This window comes from Platalea leucorodia (assembly GCF_965183815.1).
Source record: "Platalea leucorodia genome assembly, chromosome: 4".
Lineage (NCBI taxonomy): Eukaryota > Metazoa > Chordata > Aves > Pelecaniformes > Threskiornithidae > Platalea > Platalea leucorodia.
The window spans coordinates 76,669,912-76,691,067 of NC_138826.1; the positions used below are offsets into that span (position 1 = coordinate 76,669,912).

The 21,156-nt window shown below is 45.9% G+C and overlaps 2 protein-coding genes across 2 annotated transcripts; both read right to left on the reverse strand.

Moving 5' to 3' along the window:
• Positions 1–1,867: 1,867 nt before the first annotated feature.
• AMDHD1 (amidohydrolase domain containing 1) lies at positions 1,868–11,672 on the reverse strand (the record flags this gene model as incomplete). The annotated part of the gene is made up of 9 exons (XM_082308103.1): positions 1,868–1,982; positions 2,430–2,590; positions 2,996–3,089; positions 5,452–5,576; positions 6,557–6,782; positions 8,299–8,576; positions 9,161–9,225; positions 10,222–10,328; positions 11,536–11,672. 9 exons carry the CDS (start codon positions 11,670–11,672, stop codon positions 1,868–1,870), a joined length of 1,308 nt encoding a protein of 435 aa, XP_082164229.1.
• A 5,208-nt stretch (positions 11,673–16,880) lies between these two features.
• SNRPF (small nuclear ribonucleoprotein polypeptide F) lies at positions 16,881–19,031 on the reverse strand. The gene is made up of 5 exons (XM_082309278.1): positions 18,909–19,031; positions 18,600–18,725; positions 18,342–18,406; positions 17,034–17,758; positions 16,881–16,902 (listed from the first exon to the last, which is right to left on the reverse strand). The coding sequence occupies exons 1-4, from the start codon at positions 18,909–18,911 to the stop codon at positions 17,692–17,694; spliced, it is 261 nt and encodes an 86-aa protein (XP_082165404.1). The 5' UTR covers positions 18,912–19,031; the 3' UTR covers positions 16,881–16,902; positions 17,034–17,691.
• Between the last annotated feature and the right edge of the window lie 2,125 nt (positions 19,032–21,156).

The window sequence follows — 21,156 nt, forward strand, 5'->3', positions numbered from 1 at the left end:
CAAATGCCTTAGGCACTTCAGAGAGGAGGTGCTGGGCGTTGCTTCCCACTCACCTCAGCTTTTGGCTGCCTGGGACCAAGGGACCACCAGCATATGCTGGTGGCCTCAGCTTCTCACCACACCTACGCTAAGCCAAGAGGCACCACGCTGGCCGCACGCTGCATTTCAGAAATGCCTGTGCTCATACCCTGACAGCTTTCCCTAACGGCCTGTAAAAACTTCATTTATGAGTGCTGTCTTGGGCAGAATGGACCGTGTGATCGCATACTTCAGATGTTCTTCCAAGCTCTGTAAAAACAAAGGTCCACACCCACATCTGGTGCAACATCTGCTTGCAGGAAAACACACCTAGTGGCAGGAATGCCACTAAATTGTTCTAAAAACTGATTTAGTTGGCTAGCCTGGCTCAAATAAAGCATGAACAAAGATACTCTATGGGGTGGCTTACATATTTTGGATGTTAACAGATGTACCCAAGGCTCAGGGAGATCAAAACGTCATAATAAAGCTCATACATGTTTGTGATGGCTTTCGAATATCTGTTAATCAGAATGAGACTGTTGTCCTTCCTCGGGAATCTGGGTCACTGAAGCACTCCGCTCCCAGCTGCTGGCTCCCACTGAGTTTCAAGTCCGCAGAAACCAGGAGACTCGGTATTTCGAAGAGGTAAGATACTGTGCCTCCGACCACGACTGTGGTTCCTGGTACCTGCCGAGTTTGAGTGAGCAGACTTGGGAGCTACGAACGTTTCCTTGGGATGCTGCGGCCTCCCAGCACTGCCAAGCACCCTTCCAAAAGTGCATGTCTGAGCCCCTGGCCCTCCGTCACAGGTTACTTACTTAACATCACTCGTGTCCTGGTTTCAGCTGGGATAGAGTTAATTTCCTTCTTGGTAGCCGGTATGGGGCTGTGTTTTGGGTTTAGGATGAGAACAATATGGATGATGCACTGATGCTTTGGTTCTTGCTAAGTAGTGCTAAGCTGTCTCTAAATAGGTGCTAAGTGGCGCTCACACTGGTCAAGGACTTTTCAGCTTCCCCTGCTCTGCCGGGGGCACAAGAAGCTGGGAGGGGGCACAGCCGTGGGGGGGGGGGTGGGGTGGGGTGCTGACACAGACTGGCCCAAGGGCTATTCCATACCATATGACGTCACGCTCAGCATATAAGCTGGGGGAAGAAGAAGGAAGGGGGGGACATTCAGAGTAATGTTTGTCTTCCCAAGTAACCGTTACGCGTGATGGAGCCCTGCTTTCCTGGAGCTGGCTGAACACCTGCCTGCCGATGGGAAGCAGTGAATGAATTCCTTGTTTTGCTTTGTTTGCGTGCACGGTTTTTGCTTTGCCTATTTAAATGTTCTAATTTTATTTTTCTTCAATTATTAAACTGTTCTTATCTCAACCCACGAGTTTTCTCCCTTTTACCCTTCCGATTCTCTCCCCCACCCCACTGGTGGGGAGTGAGCGAGCGGCTGCGTGGTGCTTAGTTGCTGGCTGGAGTTAAACCACGACAACTTGTCCCAATAAATCTTACCTGGATCCAAACTTCTTCATTCATTGGTGGGTTTTTGTTCGGGGTTTTTTGTCAAGTATAGTAATTGTATAGATTAAAATTGTGTAGGAAAACATTTTTTGGAAACTGTCTTATTTCAAATACATACAATTTGAGATTATTTTTATGCGGTGGAGAGAAGGACAACGGACATTAAGACGCACAAGATGGGTAATGCTTGGTAAAGTTTATTTGAATAAGAGGGCTGGTAAGGTGAGCAGGCAAGCAATTTATCAGTAAATACAAACCTGATTTGTTTGTTGCTCTGAAATATTCCATGCTAATATGATTCTATTAGCTTCCTAAATTACTGTCTTCTCTCAGTAACTGCTCATTGTCCCACACCTCTCATTTTGATAGACGACTTTTCCTTTAACTATAACATAGTCGATCAATGCTTCATGTCCCCCAAACTGGTAAATCAAGTGCTCCCACCTGAAAAGACAACAAGATGTGTAAGAATATCCAGACTTGCACAAAAGCAGGTCGCATACCTCCTATACGTGGCAATTACAAAAGGTTACCATTGGAAAACACTATTCCATGTTTACATGTTGAGCTCTTGTTGCATCAATACAGTGAGTTAGTGTATAAATCAGTAGAGAATTCCTTCCACAAAATAAGCAGGTATTATCTTTAGATAATTTGTAATTAGGCATGGATAATTTGTAATATTAGCCCCCAAAATTTTAGGCTTCATTTTCCACTGGAGTGATTAAGGTGAGTGAAAGTGGGTCTAAAATGCCAGCAGTGTCCCTCTTTTCAGATGAAAATAACTTCTAGAGCATGAGGAACTCACTAACCTCTCCACTATCCACAATATGGTGAAAAACAAAGTCCCTTACATTAAATCACATTTCAAATGACAACGGAAGAACAAACCTTGACGAATTTATGATAACAAGGTCCCCCTGCTTGCCGGTCTCTATGGAGCCATGCGTGTCCGATTTTCCCAGAGCATAAGCTGCATTAATGGTGGCAGCTGCCAGTGCTTCATTCATTGACATCTTCATGTTTACACAGGCCAGATGCATCACCATAGGCTAGCAGGCAAGTTAAGTGGAAAACAGGAGTTACCACTAACACAAACAAAGCTGTTCATGCCTCAAATCCCTAAGCACTCTCCTCCCTCCTTGTGCAACAGAAGGAGTTGTCCTGCGTGATGTAAATCTTGCCAACTCCAAAATGAGAACTCTCAAATCAGGAACTTTGACAGCCTTTTTTATAAGCCTTTTGGTGCATATGAAGAATAGAAGCCCTTCCAGTTTCAAGAATTTCTGGCAAAAACTACCAGCCCACATAAATAGGCATGAGCAATTGTCTAAGCTGGGCATACAGCTCTCTTTGCAGATACGAAGACTGTTTTAAGTGCACAAGATCTATACACAAGTTGTACTGGTAAGAGATTTCATAGTTTTGTGGTGTCATAAGTATTAGGAGAAGCTTACCATTGAAAAACAGTATGCGTTAGGATTAAAGTCACTGCCAAGAGCAACTATAACTCCTTCTTCTAACATTTTTCTAGCTTGAGGTTGCTTCAGTCTAGTGGGAAGAAGACACTTGTCAGTACAATCCTCTTAGTTATCGTGTGATTAATTACAAGAGCAAAAGTCATCACTTGGTTTGGCTACATTCATGCCTTCAGTTACTACTTTGGAGACAAAAGGCCAAATTCTCCTCTGGGCTCCCTACCTGTCACCCTACGGACAGCATAAATGGGAAGTGTGATCACTGCTTTTGCGGTAACAGCATGTGGCAGCAGCCAGTATCAAGCATCAGGCCCCAGGCCACTGAAATTCTGGTATTTATCCAGACCTGAGCCATTTAAGGATTTACAAGGTGAAAAATCTTCCTTGCTCAAAAAAGTAATCTTCTAGTCCTTATTGCTTCAAAGACAGGCTCCCAAATATGAGCAGTGGCATAAGCAATGCAATAGTCCTTTCCCGATTCTGTCGGCAATTCAAAATACTAAGTTGAGGCCGTGAATTTAATTTGTTAACACATGAGAGGATTTTCTCACCTAGCAACGTTAATGTGAAAGATATCTTCAATGATTCCAATACCTGGAATAGCCACTTCAAAATTGTTTGGCCACTGGGTTAATCTGGGTAGGTGTTTTTCAAGGGTGGGCATTAGGAAATATACTAAGAAGTTTTAGCCATAGTTGCTGTAAAGCCAATAGCGCCAAACATCATGTCAAAACCAGTGTAACAATGAAAATGGAACATTAGAGCATCTGCTGCTCAAAAAGTAGTTTTAAAAGCACTGCAGTTAACAGAAAAGAACAATCAATGACATCTCAATGAAGTGCTTACATTTGGTATAAGACAACCCTCTCCCTGTAGAAGCCTCTTAGCAGATTTATGAGATAATACCACCTGCTCCTGCACAACACGATGCTCTGCGAGTTAACCATGTTTAAAAAGATTTGTCTGAAGAGCCTGTCCCCATCTGCACGTGTCCTTCCAGCCTCTGCAGCCCCTGCTGTGCTCTGCTGCCAGACTCCTTGGGAGTACTGCAAGCAACGGTTAGCAAAGGCTAACTATTAAGCAACTCTCCAGCTGCACTCTTCGGCCCACAGCTGGCCATCAGGTGAAGCCCTGGCCGCTACTGCTTTTCTTAAAACCAGGGGACAGTGTAGGGGCAGGACTTCCCGAGGTCTGAGCCCTCATAAGTGGTACTGAAGGAGCTGAGGGAGGCCAGCAAAGGATGTACCACATCACCTCATAGCAACTTCTCATATATTGCACAGCTTTTGTCCTTCTAATACTCTTTTAACCAGTTATCTGTTCTCTCTCTTCTTCATTTTTAGAGTGTATTAGACTGGGAGGCCTGTGTTCAGTAAATAGTGCACTAGACACTGGAACAAATGAGGCCTCATTTCCTACGGCTCCTTATTATCCCCATCTTAGACTTCTCCTGAGGTTATAAACTTTCCGCCGCATGGAGTCTCTGGAGTAACACATGAGTTACAGCACAGCCTTTTCCATAGGCGGCTGCATCTCTGTTGTCTCCTTTACCTCCCTGCCTGGGATCAGTTTGCAGGACCGCACATCCTCCGCGAGATCTGTATTCTGGCTGTGCATGTAGTTACAATCAGCCAGTGGTTCAAAAGCAGTGGTGCAGGACACGGACGGCTAATCACAAATAGAAACACAAGCACAGACATAGACGTGAACACAGGTGGCAACGGCAGAAGCCTCGATGCTTCAGAAAGCGGGCTGATGAAAATAAACCAAAATGAGCTCAAGGGTCTTCTTTTCACAGGAGGGAAGGCATTATTGGGTTGTGGTCCTCATCATCTAGTTGGCTTATTTTTGGCATTAGGGGTAAGCAGGTGACCCACCTATGCTTACTTGGAATATCTGCATATGGAAAATAGTGTTCTGAAGGCGATTCTCAGTGTTGCCTGAGTAAAATCAGATGAGATTTTAAAAATGCTACCCACAGTCTTTCAGTGCTTTAGATAACCAAAGGATTCATTTCCCAGCAAAACCTTCTGCAAGAGAGCAAATACATATATTGCAGATATAATTTCCCTGTAAAGCAGCCAATTCAGTTTTCAAAAGCTAAATGGATTAAAGAAAACCAGTCTAGTTTTCTTCTTAAAAAAATGCCTGATTATCACCTTAGCCTGTCATAAGGGTTAAATTCCAGTGTTGACTGAACTCGAAATCTACTGTGAGACTTCTCAGAAGTAGGGTATTGCTTCATTTTTGAGGATCTCCACCAAAACCACGACATGAGCAGGCTCATTCAGCTCTTCGTATTTGTGACTGTCTTCACTGATCCAGCCTGATCCTTAAGGCATAGATACAAGCTTACGCTTTTACATTAAAAGACCCTAAAACCACAAACATGGTTTTGCTGTTACAAAAGTTTTCCTCTAATCTAGGGGCCTTACCTTAACATGTAGGCAGTTGTTGGTAAAAGGACAGCAGCACACTTAGCTCTTGCCATCGCCGTGATACCTTCATCACTAACTTCTTCCAGGTGGCTGATAGCGCGGGCTCCTAGTTCAGCTCCAAGCTAAGAAAATTTTCAAGAAAATTACTCACTGTTCTCAATTAATTCAGTAAAGCAGTGCTGTTATCAAATGACTGGAGGAGACAGTTCACTATTAATATGAAATTAACTAGAAGAAAAAAATAACAAATGCTTGAAAAAACAAACAAAATGCAGAGACAAAACATTTGCTAATCCACTGCAGGAAAAATTGATCACAAAAAGGTATTTACCATCCACCAAGTGGAAGTGCACATTCAGTGGTGTTTTCAACAGACTAACATGCAAACTGTGGAACGTCTATTCATAAAAGCATTATCCACTCCTGTTCACAAAGTATCCAGCAGAAAAGGGCTAACAAAACTGACACTGGTTGCAGAACTAGTAGTGCAACTGCTGCCTTCAATGGTGAAGCACCAAAAAGGCTTTTCTGATCAATCAAGTTTTTGTTTTGTTTTGTTTTTTAAATACAGCAGAGAATAACCTGAGCAGACCTCACAGGAAGGAAGCAATGTTTAAATGATGGTGAAACAAGGTCTCAGAGACACTTTCTTTATCAAGATACCTGGGAGCCTATTCTTGACTAAACCATCCCTCCGAGTGTGCTCACTGCACATCTGACTTGTTGCTGCTAACAGGACATTTAAGGAAAAAAGATTTTGCAAGTTGCATAGAAACTTATATTTTTGTCATTCTTGGGTTCACAGATATCCACCTTCCCCATCTGTATCCCATGTGGAAGATAAGCAAAGTCAATGTTTGATTAGGCAATGCACGTTAGTCCCAGAGGTCAAGGCTTCCTCCCACGTCCTTAACTCCAAAGCTGCACAAGGGCTGCACTTTTTACCGTCTGATAGAAATAGATGTCTATGAATGGCCTATTTTATAAAGTCTTGGAAAACAAAACCTTGGTTTTGAAAACTGCAATTCTTTCAAAGATTCAGCTCTTACAAAAGCAAAGCAAAAAGCAAAAATGGCTTCACTTAATGTTAAGAAAGGCGTACCTCAGCAGATTTCATCGGATGGAGTTCATCACCATGGAAGTTAATCTGTAACCCTATATCTTTTCCAGCTTGAAGAATTCTTCTAGTAGAATCCAGATCAAAGACTCCCTTCTCACAGAACACATCTATATTGTTAACATGTATTTCACCACTTAGTTGGAGTTCTTTCAGTTTAGGGAGATGGTTATTGATAATGTCATCTGTGGCTTCAGTAGCTGTTTTCCCTCTAATGAAAAGAAAATATTACAGACCCGTAAGAATAACATTCAAATTGTACATGCAATTACTAGATTATTTAGAAAACTATGCAAATACAAATCACTCAAAAAAACCCTCAGATTAAAAAATTTAAAACTACTGTAATTCATGTACTCTCAAACACTAATTACTTTCCATTCAAAGAATATTAGATTGTATTACTAGGTATTTTTTATAAGGTTACCTTCTTGGATGCTAACCAAGACATGGGAATTTTAAAATGAATTCTTCTGCTTTCCTATTCATATATTCTGACCTACTCACACTGTATTTTAAAACACAACTATTTAAAATATGTAAATGATTATTTAAATATTTAAAAAGCATTCATGCAATATTTTTATGCAAGTATCAAAGTTCAAAAGGGACATGCAGCACAAATCATCTTAAATTTACCTCTCCTCCTTTCATATCATTCAGGGTGAGAGCTAGATAACTCTTTCTAAATCAGAGGGGCCTCCCGAGGTTCAATTTGCCAAAGTCAGAACCATTTATGAACCCCCTATTACACAAAGGTAATCCAGGAGAGATCAGTAAATGCCTTTGAAAGAGCAAACAACCCCAAAATCTGCAGTTGAGTTAATATTTTGCAAGTTTAAGTTCTAAAGATAAGTGACGTACTGCAGCTAAATGTCTGTGACATCTCAATCCTCATTTCAGGCCCTGGTAAGCAGGCACGGACTGGCATTATACAAGTGCCACATGTGGGCGAGTTGGGAGTTTTACAGTGGCAGTAAATTCAACAAGCCAAATTGTGCTCAGATTTATAAACGAGGTTGTGCAGTTATAAAGCAGAGCAGAACCCAGCTTATGGGCCTTCTTTTGTTCACCTCTCACTGAAACAGTGGTTGGGGTTGCTCAAGCTTTTACCATGCCGAGCCTCTTCCCGTTTCTTCTTTTATTCTGCAGACTTTGCAGTAATTTGGACTGAAAGGTTAGGACCAAAGCCAGGACAAAACAGAGGGAAACTAAGTCTTGGATTCACTTTTAGGAGGGACATAATGCCCAAGAATTCAAAACTGCTGTTGTTCTAATGCAAGAGACACCTGCTCAGGAAATCACTTTGAAAAATTCTTCCTAAAGATGAAAAGGGCCCAGTGAAGCTTTGCCAATAAAAAAAAAAAAAAAAAAAAAAAACCAAAGAAATTAGAATCAGACATCCTCAAAATCATGAGTTTGATTCAAAATGATGACTGGAGGGATGACAGAGCAGTTATTTCTCTGCCCCCCTGCTGTGGGCTTTTTAGGTTCATTTCCTAAAAAAACTGGAAGCTTATGTTGGCATTTAGTAGCCATTAAATAATGCTTCCCCATCTTCCTTCAAATTAAAATTTAGGAGAGGCTTCTGTAAATACTGGCTATTGTTTCAAATATGTTATATTTTAGGAGGGCTGAGCAAAAGAAACCTTTCTGAAAATAACAGCCAATTTTCAATGCAAAGCAGTTAATACTTAAAAAGAGCAAGAAAAATCAAGTCACATTACTTTGGCACAGAATGAGCTCCACAGTATGTTGAAGAAATGCCAATATCCATGGATTGCTTAGCGCGTTCGATCACCCTGAGCATTTTAAGCTCTGTTTCTAAGTCTAAGCCATATCCACTCTTGCACTCAACCAATGTAGATCCTGCTCTGCGCATGCGTTCGAGTCGGTGTTTGAAAGTATTGAACAGCTCTTCTTCTGTGGCCTTCCGAGTGTGTTCCACAGTAAAATGTATTCCTCCCCCAGCCTGGTGGATCTCCATATAGGATGCGCCTGCCAGCTTGGGGAAAAAAAAGAAAACAAAAACCAACCCCCCCCCCCATACAATTAGCTATTTAATGTGCACTTTCTGTCCAAGGGATTCTGGAAAGTGCCTTGAGGTCTCTTTGCAGTGAGAGAGAAAAAGAGGGGGGAAAAAAATCCCTATTAATTCTTCCTCCCTCGCCCTCCTCCTCTCTCTCCCCTCCACTTAAGTGAAGAAATGATGTAAGAAGCGACATAAAAAGAATTACTCTGAACGTTTGCTTCCCTCTGAGCCCAAGGGGAAAACCTATCTCTAGCTCAAAAATTCAACTATGTGGAAAAAAAGAAAAAAAAATCAAGATTAAGATGGCAATAGAAGGCAGCACTCCTGTATTGCTTCAATTAATGCACAAATATATCAATGCCGACTGCAAAGGCTGTCGTTACACTCCTGTCTCAGCCTACCACTATTCAAAAATCATCCCTCCTCCCTCAGTTAGATTATCTGACAGAAATTATATATTTTTCTACAAATGAAAGATAGGAGTCACTAGAAAGGAGAAATAGTTATGCATAAAAAAAGAGGAAGAAAAATCCAGCTGTGTCATTTTATGCCATTACCTTCATTGCAAATTCATGAACCCTATCACCAGCCCACACTGGGTGTGTATGTGCATCTACCAGGCCTAAAGAAAACAAAGTAAAGGTACACTCAGGTTATTTCACTGTGTAAGAGAAAAGCTTATGAACATGCAAGCAAATGAAATGGACAGCAGGAGCTCCCCTATGAAGCCTCTATTGGTTAGAGAACAAGAAAAATCCAACCAGCCAAAAATCTAGGATTTTCTTCAAAGGCTATTAATTTTCTTTCAAATATTTTAGGTGGACTGTCTGACACCTTATGCAAAATGTCTCTAGGTAAATGCATCAGTTGCTCAGTTCCTCATGTCGTTTTGATGACATTTTCAAACTGTGGAAGAAGTGATAAATTACAAACTTTGAAATAGTTCATTGGACTTTAAGTCTGTGTTCTTTAAAAAAAGCAAAGTGCTTAGGCTGGGCTTAGTACGCTAGCACCTACTCTAGCAAAAGTCCACTTACTCCAGCGGGAGCTTTTTCTATGAGCTGTGAAACCAACACCACTGAGTGCCCAAGCCCACTGCAAACGGAACAGAGGTCTAACACCTTGTGTGTTAACACTACTTGCAAAGTTTAACATGCAATAGACTTGCCCAGGTTTATTTTTTTCATCAGGTAAAGTTGCTGAGCATGTGATTTAAAATCCTGCCTCCAACCAGCTGCGGGCAGGATGGAGAGACTGAGCTCCACGGCTGAACAGCTGATGGGAGGAAAGGGTAGAAAACAGAGGTGAATATGAAAAGTCACTTGGCAGGCCAGCTACGTTACCCTTGTGATCTATGACACAGGAACAGATATAAGACAAACCAAGAGGAGACAGAGCTCCACCATGAAGCCCAAAAAACCATCCCGAGTGCTGCAATTTTCTCCTTGCAGCACTCCCAATGAGGCAGCTACAATACTCTGCCCCCCGATGCAAGATATTATCAAACCAGTACTGAATACAGAGGAAAAAGGATGGAGGGATGTTTAATACACACTTACTTTGTCTCTAAGCACTTGCCACCATTCAGCATTGTACTATCATGAAAAAATACACCTACCTGGTAAGACACACTTCCCGGAGCAGTCAATTATTCTTTCAAATGTTGCTCCTGAAAACTGATTGCGAATAACATCTGCCTGGCCCACAGCTTTGATACAACCATCCCTGCAAGCAACAGACATCGAACAAAGGAAGCGTAAGCCTGTTGACAAACGCTCACTGACAGAGCTCCTGGAGCAACACCTCTCTGAAAGCAGGGGTAGGGACCTTCAGCAGGACTGAAGATGCACACAGGAGGAGGTTTGCTAATCTTACAGATCCACAGAAAACGATGGGGTGATGCCATGCATTTCAAGTTGTTTGACATAACACTTGTCGCGTCCTCTGCTTCGATCCCTCAGGATGACACCTTGATACTCTTGTTCTAATTTCTGCTAGATGACATAATTTTCCTCTTGTGGATCAGCAAATACATAGCATTCCTCCAGCAAGTTATCTGCAGGGCACTCTTTCCCTCATGGAAATCAAACTCATCGCCAGCCTCCACTGCCTGGACCTGAATCACAGCCTTGTGCGCTTGGAAGCCATAAGGATAAATCTCTTTGGGACTGATCTTTGGTCCAACAGCAATTTTATCCCGCTGGAGCTGGGATGAAATTCCCCGATGGTTCTGGGAACCTTACACCGCGCTGGAGGGATCCCCTCCAGCCACGCATGGAGCTGCACCTCACCGACACGAGAGGAGCTTCCCGGGGCGTACGTGGCACCTCTGTCCTTTAAGCCTTGTCTGTCTCCAGCTCTTTTCAAGCCACTGGAATAGGAACCGGGAGCCATCACGGGCACCTCACTGAAGGTACCCCTATGCTACACGGCTGAATTTTTAAGAGGCAAATAGCAGTCAGAGCATTTAGAAATGGGAAAGATGTAATTATATATGTTGATTATTAACTATAATGTCATTGATTACTCAAATTATTTACAGGACTGCTATTAGTTCACGCCAATTCACCCAGAAACAAAGCAGAGGCAGAAGAGGTAGCGGATACGATCAACACCAGGCTAGAAGTTATCTTTACGAGGCTGGAAGCACGAAGACAGCATTATGAAGGAAGTTATCAGGATATGGATCGAAATAATCAAAACGATGAAGGCACGTTTCGATGCGGGCAGGTCGCCGCAGTCCCACCGCCACCGGGCCGAGGCAACCACCGGGTCGAGGGAACCAGCGGGCCGAGGCAACCAGCGGGCCGAGGCGGGCCGGCTGGCGGGGCGGGGGCAGCTGGCGGCGGCCCTCTCCCTCCGCAGGCCTCGCCGCCCCCGCCCGCGCCCCAGCCCCCGCCCCAGCCCCAGCCCCGCGGCCGCCCGCACTCACAGCCCCACCACCAGGCTGGCTTCCCGCAGCACGGCCGGGCTGCCGGCGCCCTCCCGCCGCAGGTACTCCTCGCCCCGGCCGCAGACCAGCACCAGCTGCTGGGCGTTCTCCAGCAGCAGCCGGTGCCGGCCCGCCATGGCAGCGGGCAGCGCGGCAAATGGCGGGCGGCGAGGCGCGGGGGGCGGCCGCCGCTCGGCTCAAAGTCCCCCGGGGCGGCGCGGCCTCGGGCCTGCCCCGGCCCCGGCCCCGGCCCCGGCGCCGGCCCCGGCCCCTGCCCGGTCTTTGCTAACCAACCTCCCACCATAGGGTGAAGACAGGGAGGTGGGGAGCGAAGCGGGGCACAGGGCGGGTGATTCCCCCGGGCACGGGTGGGGCGGGTGGCGGTGACCACCCTCACCCACGCCGCATGCGGCACTTGAGAGACGTTTGGGCTGAAAAAGCTACAGGGCTTTAAGAGTGAATTTGGCAGCAGCCTGCTGCGCTAGGCAAAGGATGCTGTGCTTGCGGCGGTCCGGGGCGACGTGGCAACGTCGGTACGTCGGGCTGGTTTGTGATGAGCTGCGAAGCACCGGGTTTGCCAGTTGGGAACTCCCGGAGCCGTCTGCCAGCACTGCACCGCCTGGAGATTTCCCTTCGCCAAGAAAACGGGAGCTTCTGAATTGGGAGCGCGTCTGCCCGCCTGCCCCCTGGCACCGTCCACCACCGCGCCATCATCCATCGCCTCAGCAGCGTCCGCCGCTTCGCCAGCGTCCCGGCTCCCGCCCCTGAGGGACCGCGACGCCTCGCACCGCACCGGATATTCCGGCAGACATTCATTTATCCAGGCAGAGATTAATTTATCCAATCCCACGATCAAAAGGTTTGTGCGATTCTGCTGCCCCCTACAGAATTAGGGATGGGAGAGTCGGGGAGCAAATATTTACTCTCAACATGGATTTTTGGTTTTCTTCTCTTTTCAAACATTCATAGCGTGTGTAAGGCTCCAGGAATTCCCAGCTGGGAAATGGAGTGTCTTTCTAAATAAGTGGTCCCTCGAACACCTTTCTGGTGGTGGTAATCTTCTTGATACACCTTCTTTTCTTTTAGAAGGAGGATCGATTTAAAATGCTTGTAACACACCTATGTGCGTATACACATTCCTGTACAGCAGAAACAGATGGATATGTTGGCTCGTTGAGCCTTTCTGCTCAAGTCGTGTTTTCAAATGAGGCAAGGGATGCAACTAAAACGCAGTATTTTGCATTTAATAACAAAACTATGACAGCGTCGGGTGTTACCTTGTGATGCTGCTCCGTGGGGTCAATACTGCACCACGACGTCATCTCCATCTTCCTCCTAAACGTCCTCTCTCGCTACGCGTGCGGAAGATTGACAGGAGAGGTGGTAGGTGGTGATTTACAGCTTCCAGGAGTTCCTGCCGCTGACTTTGGCTCTCCCCGGCAGTATCGCAGAATGTTTGCTGGGGCTTTCTGTGAGCGTATGATACGCTTGTTCCTCAGGTAACGTCTTTTCAAATACACGGTCAGAGTTACTTTAGAATTTTTATTGTTGTAAACAACATGTGATTAAATACAGAAGGGCCAAGGTTGGATGTGAGTCTTAGGCCAAATCTTGGCTAAATTTTCCTTAAATTTGTACGTTAGGGCTTTTCATTTGCTAAATAGTCCTTTATAATAATACACATAGCATGATAAAATGTCCTGAAAGGAGCATATTGTGCATGTCTTAAGAAAAAATAGTTGTTAGTGAAATTTACTGAATGGTATGTCCCTGTTTACCAAAGCAGCAGAGGCTGCTGGACCCTCAGGATCAAACATAGAAATGGCATCACATGGGGTGAACCTGACTTTCAGCTGTGGAATTGACCCAGACTAAATTGCGAATTCATTATGTGCTCTTGGCTTCCCTCATATCAGATTGAGTTTTACATCACATTTACAGCTATTTTTTGCATAGCTTTGCAAAAGTAAAAATGAAGTAATTCTGCATTTTCTTTTTCCTAATCTGTCTTAATAACAACTTCTTTGGCAAAGTCCATAACCCGGGGGTGATGGGGGGACCTTTGGGGGGAACACTGCCATCTGCCCCAGGGGACCTAATTTGGCAGGAGCGGTTCTCTCTGAGCATAGCGTAACCTTTCCAACCGATACCTCTGGGTTGCCTTTTCACAAAAACTACAGCGAAGGGGAAGAGGGGAGCTCGTGTGCACCCGTGTCCCGTCAGGAGTGAGGACGTGGACACAGCCAGACACAGGAACTGGTGTCATTCCAGCATCGGGCCTCATGGCCAAGGCTCGTCATGCTTTGCAGTGATCTGTGCCAGACGGAATTAGAGTTTGCCGCATTTTGTCTCTTGGCAACGATAAGAATTCAGGGGCTTCTCAGCTGGGTCGTGTACTCTTTTTTTTTTGGCTACTCCTAGGAATGTGAAGCTTTCCAAGTCAAAAATAAACAGCAAACAACCTGTACTTAAATGAGTAACACAAAAAGTGAGCTCAAAACTACGTGTTGTATGTCTCGAGTTTTGCTATATATCTTTCTAGGCTTTTTTTGGCTATGTAACTTCTTACTGTATTTAGTAAGTAGTTTTGCAGGGTATAATCTTTTGCCTATGAAGTGTCCTACTAATTTGTCTCTGATTTCTTTTAGCCTATAAACAATTTGAACAACTTAAACACATGAAAGCATTTTATTTTTAGTTACTTTTTATACCTTGTATTTCAAGAGTAAAATCACGAGCCCTTTTATTTGTATCCTTAATACATCCATAATATAAGGGAATGTTTGCAATTTGTCTCCCTTTTGGACTTGCTCCAGAAGAAAGGAAAAGTCCATTTGTATTCATGGTGCTTACTCGGTGCCAGCTAAGGACCAGCTCCAATTATGTTGACATATTCAGAGTACCTTGCCTTCATCTGTATTGCAACTCTTTTCACACCATTTAGGACCAAAATCTGAATTAAGTCTTTATCTAACTTGACCTGCATGGGTTCTCCCACTGAAATGAATGGAACGCTTCATGGTAGCAAAGATAAAACACATGCACACATCTCCGCAGCGTGTGGGCGTAAGAACTAAGATTAGTTACGAAGTTATACGCCATGGTATTATTCAGTCACTGCGTCTGATGCCTGGTGCTATGCAAAAATAAAAGCGTCTTTCTGCGTTCAAAGTCTAATGAATGTACCTATCAAAAAAAAAAAAACCAAAACCTGTAGATGCATAACAAAAAATCTCAAAAGAATTTGAAGCTACGTCAAAGGAGCACACCTTCATTGAGAGTGAAGACTCAAGACTCTGTAAAGCAGGGATCTCGGTCTTTGACAGAGGGAGACAGCTTACAGGAGAAAAATGTATTTGTTTTCTCAGTTCTGACTGGGCTCTTGCTTTTGCAAAATGTAAGTCCACTTCTCTTTCCTTTTCTATTATTCATCTTAGCGCAGATTTTTGTAGAATTTTGACTTTTTTCATCTAGATACGGGTTTTAAGGCCAAGGTCTTTGTGTAGAATGCTGTCCCTCTGCAGAAAGCTACTGATTTTACTGGGCCTTTCAGAAACACAGCAGTCCGCACAGATTTCTTTCTTTCCACTGTCCTTCAGGGGATGGTGAAAAAAAATTTTGAACCATATTCACCTTTAAAGGGACTGCTAGACTTTGTGATAAACTATCATTTTTCTTCCTATCTGTACACTACAGCTACTACAGACTGAAGAAATGTAGAATTTTAGTATGAAAGCGAATGAATGAAAGCCAGAGCGCTCAGAGGGTTCTACCGCATTTGGCGGCCAGGTAGCAGAGCCGAGATCTGTATGCAGGGATTTCCGCGGGGTCATTTACTAGCTGAGATGGCGTGGAATTACACTCATGACTGACTTGTCTCTGAGACTTTCACTTTAAATAGCTCAAAACGCTGATGGTTTTCTGTCGTTGACAAATAATGGCGTTCAACCTGAAAGATAAACTCATTTGTGAATATGCTGAGGTATGAGATTGAGTTTATAGGCATCCTTTGTGTTGATCCCTTATTCCAGAAGCCTTTGCACCAAACTGCTGGTGGTGGTGATGCGCGGCGTCGGGGCTGGCGCATCGAACCGCTGCCGGGGGTGATGCACGGCGTCGGGGCTGGCGCAGAGCTGGCGCCGAGCTCTCCGCGGTGCCTCCAGGACACCGGCAGCAGGACCCGGTCACCCTCTGCTTTGCGTGGTTTACTAAAAGCCGATACCCAGCGCTTCGTGGAGGTGTTTAAACCCAAGATGGGAAGCCGACCGTAATGCTGGCTTTATTCCCTAATTAGCTTGCCGTCTCCTCTCCGTACACAAACCAAGCAAGCTAACGACACGACCTGTGGCATGTTGAAGGCTTCCATGAAAACTTTTTTCCATATCATCTCAGGCTTCAGCGTGAGGTGCCTGCATGAACCCTGTCAGGGAGGGGGCCGGAGCCTGCAGAGAGCAGAAAAGGGTCCCTTCCTCTCCCTTTTCCCCACTATGGCCACGTCTAAAGCAGGACCAGAGGAATTCTTATCTTTTCTGAAGCTCCACTCTTGAGATCACAGAGGGATAGAGGAGGAATTCTCTTTTCCCCGTGCATAGAACGGGGATAACACTTCTGTATTTGACAGCAGCATTACGGTAAGCGATCGCTGATGAGAGAAAGGCCAAGGTGAGGCAGGGGTTGTCACGGACGTTGACGAAGCGCACCTCTAGCTGCCCGGGTTCGGGTTTGCGGGACGCCCCTCCAAACCGCCTCCTACAGGCAGCGACGCTGGGCTCTGTCAGAGCCTCCCAGACTGGCAGAGCCAGGGCCTTGCGTTAAGCAGCGCTCACAGGTAAGGGACATTCAGTTAATCCCGGTGCTTACTCTTAAAGTTCGAAACCATGGATATTGCGTGCCTGCCAAAACTGTAACATTCCGGTAATAAAGACTGTCTTTGTATGAGAGAGGCTGGGAAAGTACACTCCCATTTTGCAGTGCGTTGTCTTCACCCTATTAATGCCACTGAAGTCTACGGACATTTATAGTGGCCAAGAGGCTTCTGCGTGCGTGGGTATGAGCTACAAAGTCGCTACACATTTGTCCGTCCTTAGTAACGGTTGTACAGCCACCCTCAAGCCTCCTGACCCAAAGCAGCAGAATTTCTTAGAGACGCTGGGGTCTCCACATCTCACCTGCAGTGAAGTCTCCACAACTATTTCCAAATAGCTTATAAACAGGTTTAAAGACTGAATGTATTTAAATAGTAACTACGTACATACCGTAAAGTATGCAGACTGCCGTATTTTCCTGCGTTTCAGATGGGAAGATAACTCGTATTTTGCTCCCAGCCTTCAGCCACTCACGCAGAGAAGACAGCTACGCATGAGGTTCCTGCAAATACTGAAGATTACTTTCTCACTTTTCACTTAGAGGTGAAACTTAAGTTTCTACTGAAATCAGGCTACAAAGCATTATAGCTGCGCCCTCTCAATTAACCCACTCAGAGCTGAAGGAATCGTTACCAGATCAGCAGCAGCCCGCAGTAGGCACATCAGGGTATTTTTGGAAAGATTTCCCTTGCTCATGCTACAGCCCGAATTATCGTCATTAGAGAAAAGGCTGTCCCGGCAGCTCCCGCGATCTACTCAGCGCTTCAGCTTGGAAGGACAGCAGCAGCAAAGTCACAGACACACGATGGGAAGTTCTCCACCTTCCATTGCACGCCAGTCTGCATTCAGTGTGACTTCCCGGCAGCAGCATACTGACACCGATGCTAAACTGAGCTGATACAGGAATGAACCCTCTGTTTTCTTTTGGAGTACACAACTTTGAAGATTTAATTTATTGCAGGAATCATTTAAATTCAGATATTTCCCTTGACAGTAAAGGCATTTGTTGACACCAGTAATACTTAAAAGTGTGTGTGGGGGGGAGTTGCTTGTTTGTTTGTTTTCACGTGTTCACTTTTCATTCTAATATTTTCAGTTTTAAATTGAAGTAATTGCCTACTCCTCCAGCATTAGTTTTTTGGATGCCAATAAAAGATCAGAGACCTTTCTAAGAGTTAACTTCCCCCATATTAAAATACAACAGAAAAAAAGTAAACACATTCTTACAAAATTATGGAAAAGAAAAAAAAAAAAAAGAAAAAAGTAGTTTATTTCCAGATATACAAAACAGCTATTCTCTCATTTCTCCATCTTCTTCCTCTTCTTCCACACCTCTGATGTACAAAACATTATTGCATCTGCAAATAGAAACAAAAAGTTCTCTTAACTCTAAGTGTTTTAATTTTCCACACCCTATATACACTGCTTTAAGTATTTGCCTGCTTGAGTGTAGCCTGGCAACAGCCAAATTCTGCGTAACAAATCACTGCTGTTGACCTCGTACAGCTTTCCACAAAGTTCATAACAACTGCAAAAACCCCAAGTTTAGAAAAGCAGCAACTGGTTGGCAATGCTGTACAAGAAGTTTTTACTCTTGGGTTAACAGTTGTGGTAAAGTATAAATGTCCAAGCATGCAAAATGTTTTCAGTAGCCATACGCTAACATACTCTACTAATGCCAAGGGATTAATAGGTCTACAATAATGTGGAAAACTAAGGTATTTAGTTACCTGAAATAGGGATTGTAAATACTTCTTTCCAAATATTTCAAAATTCATTTTTCTGCCCCTCAGAAGGGATCTCATAGCCTTCACGTAAGAGTTACATTAACACTTTGCATCTTAGTTAGACAAGAAACACGGCACCTAGCAATACAAGTTTTAACGCAAGCAACAAGAAGATTTAAAGAAACCCTGCCTCTGCCATAAATATTCTATTTACCTTATCAAAACTTCACCCAGGTGTCCAGACAACGCACCGTCTATGTACTCCTCTGTGTTCGCAAGCTTGAGAAGGAAACCAGCACAGCTCAGAAGGGTTACCACACAAGCGGCTCCGCACGGCGGTTTCGCCCCGCTCCCCCCCCCGGCACAGCGCCCACCGCCGACCCTTTAGAAGCGCCCCGCTTTGCCGCCGCCACCCCCGCCCGGGGCACCTCAGCGGGAGCCCCGAGCCCCTCCCGCCGCCGCCGGCCCTCACCTGCATGTTCATGTAGCCGTCGACGGAGACGAGGTAGCCCTTGTACTCCATCCCCCACTTCAGCTTCACCATCACCGGCTTCCCCGTCAGCCCGTTCAGGAAGGGCTTGGGGTTGAGGGGCAGGCTCTGCCGGGGAGAGCGCCCGGTCAGCGCCGCTCAGCACCGCCCCGCCGCGCCGCGCCGCCCCGCCCCGCCGCCTCGGGACCGTTAACGGCCGCGGCTCCCGCTGCCAGCGCGCGCCCCACTACCCCCCCCCCCCCGCCCGCCCGCCCGCCCCCTTCCCGCGCGCGGCGCGGGCACCGCCCTCACCATGGCGACGCGGCGCGCGGCAGCGGCCCGAGAAACGCCGTTCCAGGCGGGAAGCCCTCGTGCGCGCCGCGGGCTGCGAGAGAATGGGAGGCAGCGCCGCTCCGGCTTCCACTTCCGGGGGCGCCGCTCTCACCTCTGACCCCTCGCCGCCGCCGCGCCGCACTTTCAATAGGCTGAGGCGCCCCCACGCGCGAAGCGAAAACCGGGGCTGCCCATTGGCTCGGCGGCGCCGCGGGCCTCTCTCATTGGCCGGGCTGGCCGTCCTCCCCCCTTTCCCAACCAATCGTTGGCGCCGCGCGCTCTCCGGGGCGGTGCCAGCGCTGCACCGCCCCTGCTGGGCGCCTGGGGCGGGGGGCCGTTCCCTTCCCTTCCCTTCCCTTCCCTTCCCTTCCCTTCCCTTCCCTTCCCTTCCCTTCCCTTCCCTTCCCTGCGCGCCTCAGCCCCGCAGGCCCTTCCCTCCCGCCCTCCCTCCCGGCTTGCGGCCTCCTGGCCGCCCCGCAGGCCCCAAGGGGCCGGTTTCTCCCCGCCTGAGGCCGGCAGCGGCCTTACCGTGCCTTGAAAGCCGGACGGCCCGAGCGGCGGCTGCCCGCCCGGCCGGGGGTGGGCCCACCGCTTCTGGGCAATGGAGTGCGTGCGGCTGCGTGTCCTGCCCGGCAGGGCGCTGCTGCCTTTTCACCTGGAGAGGTACCAGCCCCGAGGACGGCGTCCAGCGCAGCAGCAGCTGGCCCGCCTGTGTCTCCGCCTGTGTCTCCGCCTGTCTCCCTACAGGCAGATCTCCACGAGGTGGCAGCGCCTAACTTGCGCGGTGGCTGCGGCCCAGAGCGGCAGGCAGACTCTCCTGATGTCACCTGCGAGCCTTGCAGGCGGTGAAAGCATAGCGACATCAATTCGTGGTTAAGAATAAATTTGTGGACCAGTACGATTTCGTTAGTCCACATGCATGGATAGAAGAGCTCAGAGTCTATAAGACACGTAAGCAGAGTCTATAAGACACGTAATTGTCCCTGCCAATGTGCGAGTGCTCTGCTCGGCCTCATTTGACTCCCCGGCAAAGAAGTTGCCAGAGCTTTTCTTGGCTGTAGTGAGCATCAGCCTGTTCACGCTCATGAAACATCAGTCCTGCTCTAGCTGTAATTTGTGACTCTTTACCTTTGACAGGCAAATATGTTGAGCCAACGTTTGTACCGTTCACTAATTTGTCATGTCTACACTAATGTCTTCTACTACTCTACGTTGAAAGTCATCAAATGCCACAATGCGTATTTATGTTCCTGCATACAGCGTATTCCCTTCATCTTTAATGTATTGGGTGCTGAATGTGGAAAACACACATTCAGGAACTAACCTTTCTGTAGCAGAACTATTACATTTTTTGTGCACTTTACCTTCCAAAAGTCAGTCTAGTGCCCTAGTGTTGAAAGCAAAACCATCATGACCTGCTTAAACCTGAGTGTTTAACGCCGCTGACTCAAGAGCCTATCCAGGCTGTCCTTACGTCCAGCAATTGCAATACCTTTATGGATGGATAGGAGTGAATAAGAGTTGGAATTGTAATTCCCTTTAACTAGCGTGTATCAAAAGTGCACTCGAGTGCTTGTTTCCATGATCGTTAGAAATGCGTGTGATTTTCTTTTAGGGTGTATTGGATGGGTAACAGAGACAACATCAAAATTATGCTAATAGGCTTTCTGGTAGCAAGACTCACTATGGGCCAGCTGAAAGAGTAACTAAGCTATAAGATGTCTGTAAGGAAGTCTGTGTTGAGGCTATATAGGAAAAGCAGGAACACAACAGGAAATGGTGTATATAGCAAATTTTTTCGTGCCACTTGAAGTAAAGAATAGCTGATTTCAAGTGATAACATGTATAGTGTGGCAGAACGCAATGAGCTTAGAGTGAGTGTCTTGGGTAAAATCATACTGTGGGAGTAATTTTTGCACTTTTCTGACAATTGCCAAGGATAAATATGTATATCTGTGAATGGCAATATAACAGGTTTGGTATGTTATCTGTAAACAGGACTTCTTATTTTTACATATTGAACCAATTTTGATCACAATGTCTCCTACATCTGTTGGGAAAACTTTTTGTGTACCAAGAAATACAGGAGCAATTGCATTCGGCTTTTAATATACTCTGTTCCTCTGACAGATGAGTAAATATTCCATCCCTGTTGTTATAAAGTTATCAAAAACCACCAGAATTTCCCAGGGCTGTAGATATCAGTGTAGAAGTCAAAGAGCAAGAG

What these genes read in the sequence shown, in the direction of transcription:
- SNRPF (XM_082309278.1), bottom strand. An exon ending in ACGGCTACATGAACATGCAG is followed by an intron (nt 18,407 to 18,599) that starts GTGAGGGCCGGC and finishes TTCCTTCTCAAG; the next exon opens with CTTGCGAACACAGAGGAGTA. An exon ending in CTGGGTGAAGTTTTGATAAG is followed by an intron (nt 17,759 to 18,341) that starts GTAAATAGAATA and finishes TTCTATTTGCAG; the next exon opens with ATGCAATAATGTTTTGTACA.